The 12,295-nt window shown below is 50.9% G+C and overlaps 2 protein-coding genes across 2 annotated transcripts in view; both read left to right on the top strand.

Moving 5' to 3' along the window:
- The window catches only part of TFAP4 (transcription factor AP-4), a 54,677-nt gene that overhangs the window by 5,307 nt on the left and 37,075 nt on the right, over nt 1-12,295 (top strand). The window lies entirely within an intron of this gene.
- The window catches only part of SRL (sarcalumenin), a 99,674-nt gene continuing 96,635 nt past the window's right edge, over nt 9,257-12,295 (top strand). The window contains exon 1 of the mRNA XM_049903007.1: nt 9,257-9,472. Coding sequence (XP_049758964.1) covers nt 9,259-9,472 — 214 coding nt within the window. The 5' untranslated portion in view covers nt 9,257-9,258. The remainder of the gene's footprint in view (nt 9,473-12,295) is intronic.

Raw genomic sequence — 12,295 nt, 5'->3', positions numbered from 1 at the left:
CGGCCGGGCAGTGCGGCGATGTCTTAGGAGGGAGGGAACGGGGAGGAGGGAGGTGGCGAAGGAGGGACCGGAGGCACCGGAGGAGGGAAGGAGGAGGGGCGCGGGGGGCGGCCTTTCTCCCTCCCTCCCTCCCGCCGGCGCTCGCTCGCTCCCTCCCTTCTAGCAAACCCCTCTAGCCGCCGCGGCCCCAGGTCCTGGACGCCAGCTGCCAGGCGGGGCGTGAGCGTCGGGGGAGGGGGTAGCCGGGAGCCGGCACGGGGCCGGGGGAGGGGCGCAGAGGATGGCGGCGAGGCCTCTGGGAACCGGCCCCAAAGGGAGGGGGCGCGGAGCTGGGCATCATTCTCGGCCTCTTCCTTGCCTCCCCGCGGCCCCGCCCCCAGCCCGAGGGCAACGCTAGGACACGGCCCAGAGGTGGCCTGGGGGTGGCGCGGGGGGGCTGTCCCGCCCTCAGGGAAGCCCAGGATAGGGGGGCGGACGCGCATGCCGGGAGGAAAATCCCCACAGACCGAGAAGATGGAGAAGGTCACCGCGGCCGAGGGGGCGGGGTCACCTTGGCCGGGCCCCCCGCGGCCCCGGGCGGCGTAGAAGGCGGTGGGAATGCCTCTCGGCAGGCCCTGATTTCTCCGCCCAGCCCAGTTCCAGGAACGCGCGGGCAGTGCCCGGCGGGCAGAGGCCCCGGCTCCGGATTCCGGGCGGTGCAAACCAGGATCGAGGCCCTCCTCAGCCTCTCCGTCGACGTCTGACGCTGGGGTGGTCCCTTCCTTGCCCACGGCCTCAGGTTCCCTAAGGATGGAATAAGGACAAGGCCTGGCCCTGACCAATCCAAGGCTTCCGTTCCGCCCCTATCTCGGCCCCAGCAGTTGGGATATCCTGCATCCCCCAGCCTGAATGCCGCGGGGGTCTCGATCCTGCACGGACCCTCAGCGCCAGCGCGGTCCCCGCGGCTAGTAAGCGTGAAATGAGTGGATACAGGCAAGTGAGGAAACCCTGAATCCGGTTAAGCTGTTTTTCACCCCTCGATGCGGAACCACAAACCCACGTTCTGAAGTGTGTTTTGTTTGGGCCCGTCCGGAGCCCCCGCCCAGTTATCTTCTTGCTGCTCTGCAGTCTTGTATATGGAGATTCAAAAACAACCCTGCTGCAGTTGGCTAACCCCGCGGCCTCGCAGTTGGCCTTGAGGAGCCCAAGGCGTTTTACAATCAGCATCCCCTGTAAGAGGTGTCTGACTCCGGCTGGCTCTGATCCTGCCTTCGTCAGCGTATTTGATGCCGCGTCCCCGCCAGAGCCGGAAGCCTGTCGGTCCTGATGGCACTGCGCTTGGCACATACTAGGTGCTCGTGACTGTTGTGTGAATGGACACAGATTAGGTGCTCATTACATGTTCAACGAATGGGCATATAACATAGGTGCTCGTTACATGTTGACTGAATGGGCGCACAGTAGGTGCTCATGACCTGTTGCATGACCTATTGGTAACACATGAAAGAGATTTAGGAATCCGGTTTGCCCAAGCCAAGGCCCTGAACTGGGTTATTTGGGAGTGATTTGCCTCCTCCTGCCCCAACCCCATCCTGGTTTCCTTAGTGTGGATAATGTGGAGTGTGGTCGGGTTAAATTTTAGCTGGCAGATGGGACCTAGCGCCTTCCATGAGGGGGGTGTTAAAGGCCGACTCAACGGGCTGGGAATAGCCAGGCGTTGGGAAAGGCGGAGGTCGGAGGGCCGCAGAGCGCCCCCTTCCGGTGTCGGGAATCGCTGCTGGGGTTCCTCCCTGCTGCAGGCGGCGTTACCACGTCTGATCGCGCGAGGAGGCAGGGCTCCAGCCCTAGGGAATCCAGGTGTTATCAAAAAAGGCACACGTTGTTGTTGTCAGGTGGCAACAAGTCGGTTCCGACCCATAACCGCCCCATGTACAACAGAGCGAAACAACGCTGCCTGGTCCTGCCACATCCTCACAATGGTTGCTATGTTTGAGCCCATTGTTGAAGCCATTCTGTCAATCTATCCCGGTAAGGGTCTTCCTCTTTTTCGCTGACCCTCTACTTTACCAAGCATGATGCCCTTCTCCAGGGACTGGTATCGCCATCCTCCCTTCTAAGAAGCGTTCTGGCTGTACTTGTTCCAAAACAGATGTGTTCATTCTTCTGGCGGTCCATGGTATACTTAATATTCTTCGCCAATGCCGTAATTCAAAGGCATTAATTCTCCTGTCTTCCTTATTCATTGTCCAGCTTTCACGTGCATATGAGGCAAATGAAAATACCATGGCTTGGGTCAGATGCACCTAAGTCCTCAAAGTGACATCTTTGCTTTTTAACACTTTAAAGAGGTCTTTTGCAGCAGATTTGTCCAGTGTAATATGCCCTTTGATTGCTTGACTGCTATTTCCGTAGATGTTGATTGTGGGTCCAAGTAAAGTGAAATCCTGATAACTTTAATATTTATTTCCTTTATCTCGATGTTGCTTATTGTGAGGATTTTTGTTTTCTTTATGCTGAGAAGTAATCCATACTGGAGGCTGTAGTCTTTTATTTCATCAGGAAGTACTTCAAGTCCTCTTCGCTTTCAGAAAGCGAGGTTGTGTCAACTGCATGTCAGGCTGATGAGTCTTCCTCTAATCCTGATGCCTTGTGCTTCTTTATATAATCCAGTTTCTTGGATTATTTGCTCAATATACAGATTGCATAAGTATGGTGAAAGGATACAACCCTGATGCACACCTTTTCTGACTTTAAACCATGAAGTATCCCTTTGAACAACAGCCTCTTGGTCTATGTACAGGTTCTGCATGAGCACAATTAGGTGTTCCAGAATTCCCAGTCTTCGAAATGTTATCCATAATTTGTTATGATCCACACAGTTGAATGCCTTTGCATTGTCAATAAAACATAGGTAAACACCTTTCTGGTATTCTCTGCTTTCAACCACGATCCATCTGACATCAGCAATGATATCTCTCATTCCACGATCTGTTTTGAATCCAGCTTGACTTTTTGGCAGTTCCCTGATGATGTCCCCTGAAATGGTGTGTAGTCAATTCCTAGAGCCTTGTTTTTCACCAATGCTTGGACTTCTTCTTTCAGTACCATCAGTTCTTAATTATGATTGAACATTGACCAATTTTTTTGATACAATGACTGTGTATTTCTTCCATATTCTTTTTTTTAAAATTTTTACTGTGCTTTAAGCAAAAGTTTACAAATCAAGTCAGTCTCTCATACACAAATTTATATACACCTTGCTATATACTTCTAGTTGCTCTCCCCCTAGTGAGAGCACATTCCTTCCCTCCACTATTTTCATGTTCATTCGGCCAGCTTCTGAGCCCCTCTGCCTTCTCATCTCCCCTCCAGACAGAAGCTGCCCACATAGTCTCATGTGTCTGCTTGGTCCAGGAAGCTCACTCTTCACCAGTATCCTTTTCTATCCCTTAATCCAGCCCTATCCCTGTCTCAAGAGTTGGCTTTGGGAATGGTTCCTGTCTTGGGCTAACAGAAGGTCTGGGGACCATGGCCTCTGGGGTCCTTCTAGTCTCAGTCAGACTATTAAGTCTGGTCTTTTTACGAGAATTTGAGATCTGCTTTCCACTGCTCTCCTGTTCTCTCAGGGGTTCTCTGTTGTGTTCCCTGTCAGGGCAGCCATCAGTGTAGCCAGGCACCACCTACTTCTGGTCTCAGGCTGGTGTACTCTCTGGTTTATGTGGCCCTTTCTGTCTCTTGGGCTCGTAATTACCTCGTGTCTTTGGTGTTCTTCATTCTTCTTTGCTCCAGGTGAGTTGAGACCAATTGTCTTCCATCTTCTTTTGATGCTTCCTGCATCGTTCAATATTTCACCCATAGGCTCCTTCCTTCAATATTGCAACTTGAGGTTTTAATTTTTTCTTCAGTTCTTTCAGCTTGAGAAATGTCGAGTGTGTTCTTCTCTATTGTCTTTATAACTCCAGGTGTTTGCACATTTTATTATAGTACTTTATCTTTGTGATCCATCCCTTTAAATCTTCTGTTCAACTCTTTTTCCTGATCATTTCTACATTTCTTCCATTTGCTTTAGCTACTCTATGTTGAAGAGAAAGTTTCAGAGTCTTTCTGACATCCATTTTGGTCTTTTCTTTCTTTCTTGTCTTTTTGATGGTCTTTTGCTTTCTTCATGTATGATGTCCTTGATGTCATTCCACAGCTGGTCTGGTCTTTGGTCATTAGTGTTCAATGTGTCAAATCTATTCTTGAGATGGTCTCTAAATTCAGGTGGGATATACTCAAGGTTGTACTTTGGCTCTCGTGGACTTGTTTTAATTTTCTTCAACTTCGACTTGCATATGAGCAATTGGTGGTCTGTTCTGCAGTTGGTCCCTGGCCTTATTCTGACTGATGACCTTGAGCTTCTCCACAGTCACTTTCCATAGATGTAGTCAGTTTGATTCCTTTGTATTCCATCTGGTAAGGTCCACATGTATAGTCACTATTTATGTTGTTGAAAAAAGGTATTTGCAATGAGGAAGTTGTTGGTCTTGCAAAATTCTATCATGTGATCTCCAGCAACATTTCTATCACCAAGGCCATATTTTCCAGCTACTGATTCTTTTTCTTTGTTTCCAACTTTTGAATTCAATCACCAGTAATTATCAATGCATCTTGACTGCATATTTCATCAATTTGAGACTGCAGAAGTTGGTAAAAATCTTTAATTTCTTCACCCTGACATTAGTGGTTGGTGTGTAAATTTGAATAATACTGTTATTAATTGGTCTTCCTTGTGTGGGTTTTTGGTGGTGTAGGCGTATGGCTATTATCCTATCACTGACAGCATTGCATTTCAGGATAGATACTGAAATGTTCTTTTTGACGTTTAATGTGACACCATTCCTCTTTAATTTGTCATTCCTGGCATAGTAGACCATATGATTGTCTGATTCAAAATGGCCAACACCAGTCCATTTCAGCTCACTAATTCCTAGGATTAGTGATCTTCAAGCATTCCATTTCATTTTTGACAACTTTCAATTTTCCTAGATTCATATTTCGTAATTCCACGTTCCTATTATTTGTTTGCAGCTATTTCTACTCATTTTGAGTCGTGCCACATCAGCAAATGAAGGTCCTGAAAGCTTGATTCCATTCACGTGATTAAGGTCAACTACTTTAAGGAGGCAGCTCCTCCACAGTCATATTTTGAGTGCCTTCCAACCGGAGGGGGTCATCTTCTGGTACTATACTGGACAATGTTCCACTGCTATTCATAAGGTTTTCACTAGCCAATTAAAAAAAAAAAAAACAGATTGTCAGCTCCTTCTTCCTTGTCTGTCTTAGTCTGGAAGCTCTGCTGAAACCTGTACACCATGGGTGACCCTGCTAGTATTTGAAATCCTGGTGGCATAGCTTCCAGCATCACAGCAACAGGCAAGCCCCCACAGCACGACAAGCTGACAGATGTGGTTGTAAAAATGCTTGTTGAGTGCTTGCAGGATGCCAGGCCCTGTGCAAGAGGAGGGATAAATGGTGAACAATCCTAGTTCTCTTTGCCCTCATGGGTCTTACAGTCTATCAGGGGATATGGGTCTGGATCAAGTGACCAGCAAAATCAAAGGCACCCTGTGCCATGAAGTGGATTTGACCATAGGACACATCACCCTCGGAGCCTTTCCCAAAACTTGTTCTTCTGCATACACTTTTCATGGGCAAGCACATTACTCCCAGGGATACCAGGAAGCACATGCTGGCCTCTGATTTCCGCCCCCCTCAGGATACCCACTCTGGGATGGTGAATAATAGCATCTCCTTTCTGAGGGTGCTGTGAAGATTAAATGCATGTTAGCAATCGCTGCTATGTGCCAAGCCTTATGAAAAAAACAAAACCAGACCCATTGCTGTCAAGTTAATTCTGACTCATAGTGACACTATAGGATAGAGTAGAACCGCCCCATGGGGATTCCAAGGCTGTAAATCCTTATGAAAGCAGACTGCCACATCTTTTTCCCTCAGAGTGGCTGGTAGGTTCAAACTGCCCATCTTTTTGTTAGCTGCTGAGCACTTAGCCACAGCACCACTAGGGCTCCTTAAGCCTTACCTATGGCTGTCAATTCCAGGACCAAAATGGTGCCCCCTTAGTGGCCAGTAAACCTCTAAATTTAGTGCCTATCAGAGAGCTCCAGAGATGGTTGTAAATGCAACAAGAGTAAAGAACTCTGATTGTGGTGGGGCAGACCAGAAACCTCCAATTCTTAGTCAGTCAAGATCTTTCTCTGTACCCGACTCTTTTCTTTCATTATATTCATAACAACCTGAGGATGGATCCTATTATGATTCCCATTTTACATAGGAGGAAACTGAGGCACAGAAATGTGAAGTAACTTGGCTAAGGTCTTCCAAGCTAGTAGGAAACATGGACCAGATTGCCATCTAAGCCTTTGGTCTGATTCCAAAGCATGTGCTCTAACCACCTACCTCCCTGGAGCATCAGATAACTGTCAGGGGAGGGGTTGGGAACACTGGAGAGGCCTGGCTCTTAGTCAGTTTCTTGAGGTTGTGCTTTTCTGGGAGGCAGCACCTGCCTTAGTAGTTAGGCCTGGCTTGGCTCCCTCCGTCTTAGAGAAAGACAGTGAGGAAGGATGCCCACTTCCCAGGCCATCACTCTGAGCTTCCTGCCTCCAACACAAGAGTCCTTAATGAGCATACCTTTACTATCTGCTCCCTTCCCATGTGTTATGGACTACCTCCCCTACTAGGCTGTAAGCTCCCCTAGGAGTAGAAGATAGGACAATTTTCTGTTTTGTCAACTCCCGCCGCCCCCCCCCCCCCCCAGTGTCCTCCATGGGGCCTGGCAATAAATATTCTGATAAGTTGTTGGGTGCTAAATCTGGTCCCCTAATCCTTCATCCATAAATACTTGGTGTCTCCTAGGTTCCTGTTCAGTCAACAGATGCTCATTAAGCTCTTATTCATTTATTCAACAATATTTACTGAGGGCCTACTGTGTGCGCTAGGCTAGGCATTGCAAGTCCCCCATTCCTGTCTTTAAGAAGGTCCCTTGGTCTAATGTTGTGCGGACCCCTCACCTGCCAGTATCTTGAGGGGTTACGGCTCACCCATTCATACACACTGTACACACAAAACATAGGTGCTTAGTAAACTACCCATTGCTGTAGAGTGGGTGACTCATGGTGACCCCACATGTGTCAGAGTAGAACTGTGCTCAACAAGGTTTTCAGTGGCTGATTTTTCAGAACTAGATCACCAGGCTTTCCTTCAAGGTGTCCCTGGATGAACTGGAACCACCAACCTTCCAGTTAGCAGCTAAGTGCATTAACCATTTGCAGAACTCCGCTTAATAAATGCTCTTAAATTAAAGCATGATGCTAGATCCAGCAGGAAACTCAGGTATAGGAATGATTCCTCTCCTTCCAGGGCCTTTAATCTACTCTTGGAGCTCAGAGTGAATAATATAGAGCAACATAAAGAAGTGAGCCTTTAGACCTACATTGCAGATGTAGGATAGATGATAGGAACCAGGATGGATGAATGGTCCCCAACATGAATGGTAGCTGACCCCAAACACCAGTCTTTGACCTTGGCCAAGCCATGAACCTCTCTGAGCCTCAGTTTCCCCATCTGTTAAACGGCAAATCTCAGAGTGCTCATCCCAGACTGCGTGAGGCTCAGTGGATGGCACTCACAAAGAACTTTCACCAGGGTCCAGTGGGAAGGAAGAGTGAAATAAATGGTAGCGATTATTGTTATTAATGAAGCCTGTAGCCCACTGTGAGCCAGGCCCAAGCACAAGGAAGAAATGATGGAGGCGGTGAGGTCAGGCTGACTTATTAACCTTGCACTGGTGGCCTGGTGAGTGTCTCTCCCTGTTGGCGCTGGCCTGCTGTGCCTGCAGGACTGGGGCTGTCTCTGGGTGGAGTATTTATTCTGGGAAGCAGCCCTGGCTGCTCCTCAAGCCCTGCTCCAGCGAGAAAGGAGGGGTGCAAGTCAGAACTGAGGCCTGTGCTTCGCCTGGCATGTATGACCCAGTGCCACCTGCCAGCACATGCCTAGTGCTGAGAGTACCCAGGAGGAGGCACAGTCCCAAGGGCCCAGCTGGCTAGGTTCAGCTTTGGGACACACCCTCCCCCAGGAAACCTGTCCTGGAGGGCTTGAAATGCTCAGCTTTTGGAGGTCTGCAGGCCGGGCCCTGGATGCCAGACTGGAGTTAACGTCAAAGGCAGGGCTTCTAGTGATGGATGGCTGCTCTCCTTTCAGAAGAGCCCCTGGGCTCCTTCATCAGGGCTGGCTTTATGGACATGTGACCTGTGGGGTAGCACAGGGCCTTGTGTTAACAAGGGCCCCACACTTGGTTTAATGCTCTGCTGTAACCATTCTGAAATTCTTAATTGTTGAACGAAAGGCCTTGTGGTTTCATTTCACACTGGGCCCCGAAAATTATGGAGCAGGTCCTGCCTTCATGCTTTCGTTTCCCCCAGTATGCAGCTTCTCCCTCACACCCTGGCCATTCAGATCTACCCTTCAGCCAGGCCCAGCCAGCCAAAAGTGCCTTAGGTAAGTAACCTCCATTTGCTGAAAGGTGGTGGGGAGGGCAAGCACGTGCCCCCCTCCTCCCGGGGCCAAGCTTCCGGGAAAAGCCTGAGGCCAGAGGAAATTTCAGGCTTAGGTTCAATCCTTGGTTCTGCAACTGTGCCCTGTGTGATCATGGGCATTTCTAGGTTTCTACCTACGACGATCCTGTTGCCATGGAGTTAATTTCGATTCATAGCGACCTTATGTGTCTATAGGGTTATTAGGAGTCCAATCCACTCCACAGCACACAACACTTACGTTGATAATTATACTAATCTCAGGTGGACTATTGGAAGGGTTAAAAGAGGTAGTGCATATAAAGGACATAGGCCTGGCACAAAATAAGGGCCCCAAAAATTAGGACTATTATTATGCTTTTAAACAATGATGACTACAAGCGCCAACATATATGAAGGGGAGGGGTCTGGCTCTCCCACCCCTACGGATCTGCCCCAGGAAGGAAGAGCCCTCCCTCCCCTGACCCCGCCCCTCCTGCCTCCCGAGGGAAGACCTCCCCGCCCAGAGCAGGGACGAGGGGGCGGAGGAGTAGGAGCGACACATTTTTGAGTTGTGACCAAGTGGAAACTCCCTCCCCGAGGCGGAAGCCAGGGGCGCCCCTCTGGGGCCTGAGGCTCCGCCGGAGCGGGATCCCAGGTCCGGGGCGGGGCGCTGCTAGAGACCAGGGCCCCGCCCCTCACCCGCCTCATGAATATAAATAAGCCGGCTGGGGCGAGCAGGCGGAGCGGAAGTGCGAGGCGGACCCGGCCCGCGGGCCCGCGACCGGGAGGCGTGGCCTGGCCGCGGATGCTCCGCCCCCGGTGCCTCGCGGGTCCTCTTTCCAGCCGGCGCGCTCCGGATGTGACCTCGGCGGCTGCGCGCCAGAGCCGCCCTGAAGGAGGCGCCCGCGGCCCCGGCTCAGGTAGGGCTTTCCTTTGTGTTCCGGGCATCGTCCCCGGAGTTCCCCGAGTCCCTGGGGTCCCGCGCCAGCCCCGGGTCCGCGGCTTCCTCGAACGCTGCGCTCTCGGGCGTCCAGCCCCTTTTTAAGCCTGGCTGCCGGGAGGCCGCGGTCCAGTCCTCCTCAGCCAGGCTTCCGGGCGCGGCCGGCGCCCACAGAGACGTAACTGGAATCATTTATTCACTTAGGCGATGGGCACGAGGGTGGAAAATAGAGCCAAAGCCCTGCTCTCACGAGCTTACATTCCAGAGCGGGGAGAGGTATCTAGTGTGTCAGATGGGGCGAGAACGTAAAGCAAGGAGGGTGGCTTGAGGGGGCGGGGACTCTCCCTGATAAGGTGACTTTTGAGTCAATGCGTGAGGGAACAAACCATATGGGAAACTAAGGAAAGGTAGGGAGCAGCAGGGAGTTGAGGCTGTTGGGGCTGGAGTGAGGAGAATAAAAAAGATGCAGAAGGAGCCTTGGTGGCACAACGGTTAAGCGCTCCTCAAGATTGACAGTTCGAACCCACCCAGTGGCTTCTTGGGAGAAATACCTGGCAATCTTCTTCAGTTTACAGCCAAGAAAATCCTGTGAGGCAGTTCTCCTCTGTCACATGGGGTTGCCAGGAGTTGAAATCCACTGGACTGCATCTAACAACAACAATATGATAACAATGGCTCATGGGTCTGAGCTTCTGAGCAGGTGCCAGGCAATGTGCTAAGTGCTTTACGCATGCCTCCTTTAAGCCTCAGGAGAGCCCAGCAGGTGGGGCAGGTGAGCACTCCTGTTATCTGGTAGGAAATCAGGCCCAGGAAGGTCAAATAACTTGCCCAAGGTCACACAGCTCGGAAGTGGCCAAACCTGCACTGGAGCCCAAGGAGACTAACCTCATTGCCTGCAACCAACCGAAAAGACCCAGGTTCCTCCTTCACACTGCTGGTGACCTTGACCAAGATGGGCCCTTCTACTCTGTGCTTCAGTTTTCTTCCAAGTTACAGGGGGTGGAGGGCAGGCAGTGACCTACATCCTTGTGTCTAAAGTGAAGGTTGGGCCTTCAGTGCTCTTTTTGCTGACTGTTGGCCTAAAAACCATGCAGCCATAGTGCACACCCAGCAACGTGGGCCCTGAAGCTGAGGCTGAAGTCAGTGCATAGGACTAGGCTGGAGCTGGAGCCTTCATGGATATCTGTTTTCCCAGAACATGCTTTTGTTGTCTGGGAAACACTTGTCACCCCTCCAGGCTCTGGAGCGTGTATTAGTGGCTTTGGGGAGGGAGGGTGGGAGCAGGAAAGAGGCTGCTGCTGGTGATGGTGAGGGAGGGGGTGGGGGATGCCAGTATGGCTGAGTGTTACAGGGGAGCAGTTACAAAGGCAGTCAGCCAAGCAGGTCGTGCCTCCCCACTAGCAACTGCAGAACAAGCAAAATCACCAAACGTCTCTTGGAGCCTGGTGAGATGAAAGTGCACACACACAACTCACCCCACCCTTCGCTAAGTGTGTGATTGCTGTCCAGATGAGGTGGAAAGGGCCTCAGGTTGCCAGTGTGGGCTGTGTTTGCTGTGCTGATTGCTTCTCTGCAGTGGGAGTGGAGAATGTTTTTTCGATCCTGTGAGGACCTGCCTGTGCTGTTGGTCCCAAGGTGCCGAAGGCCTGTGGGTTCCTAATGACAGCAGGGGTGGTGGTGGTAAGTCTTATGGCATTAGCCCTCTTCTCCAGCTTCTGGGCTTGGCCTTTAGAATATGATGTGAGATGTGGCCCCGAGAGGGTTCAGAGTGAGACACAGCCCTCAGGCCACCAGTCAGTTTGAGGAACTGGTGTTACAGGACCAAAAGGAACTTCCATTTGTTGAGCGCTCAGCCAGATCCCTCAGGCAGTGCACCCACCCCAGCAGAAGTGAAATACTGTGTTTGGTCAGATGCTTGCTGAAAAGTATTCCTTATCTGGAGACCCCCCCCCCCACCCTTGCAACACACACCCTGGAGCATAGGGAGAGTGGAGGGGATGATGACCAGAGAGAGCAGAAGACTCTGCTGTTCTTTCTTCTCAGTCACACTGTCCCCAGGCCTTGTCCCCTGGCCTTTGTGTCTGGGATGAATCAGTCAGTCCCTTCTCAGGGTGGGACTGATGCAGGTGGAACCATAGGTACTGTATGGGTGGGGGGTGGTAGACAGTGTCATCCCAGACAGTGGCTTCTTCCCATGTGAATTCTGGGTCCATGTGCCTTTGTTCCTGGGGCTGCATGGTGAATGGCTCCACCTGGCTGCCTGGGGCCCATCTGTACACCCTGGCCTTGGAGTTAAAGGGGGCAACTGGAGTTTCAGCCACTGACCAGGCGGGTGTGAGTATAGCAGGTGCTTAGGGTTGGGGACTGGGGCCCTGTTGGTGGCCACAGAGAGTTCTGAGACCACGCATGAGTCTTGACTCCAATGTGGATAGAATGCCAGAAAGAGATGAGCTGGTTCCCTCTAAGTCAGCCCTGTGGGCCTGGGCTTGTGGCAGCCGTTCACTGTCTGTGCTTTGTTGTGTACGGAGCTGGCCCCTTATTCTGCCAAAATCCTTGCCTCTCTGGCTATATGATAAGTCTTGAGCCCTGGTGGGTTCTCAAACCGTTTGTGCTGAATCAGTAAGTCTGGGGCAGCACCCAGGAATCTGCATTTCTTTTGAAAAAAAAAATTTTTTTTTAATGTACTTTAATGAAGCTTTACAGAGCAAACTAGTTTCTCATTAAACAATTAATACACATATTGTTTTGTGACATTGGTTGCCAACCCCACTCTCCCCTTATCAACCTTGGGCTCCCCATTACC

The sequence above is a fragment of the Elephas maximus genome, chromosome 12, assembly GCF_024166365.1.
Source record: "Elephas maximus indicus isolate mEleMax1 chromosome 12, mEleMax1 primary haplotype, whole genome shotgun sequence".
Taxonomy (NCBI): domain Eukaryota; kingdom Metazoa; phylum Chordata; class Mammalia; order Proboscidea; family Elephantidae; genus Elephas; species Elephas maximus.
The sequence above is the reverse complement of the archived record's forward strand: the minus strand, read 5'-3'. Positions and strand labels throughout refer to the sequence as shown.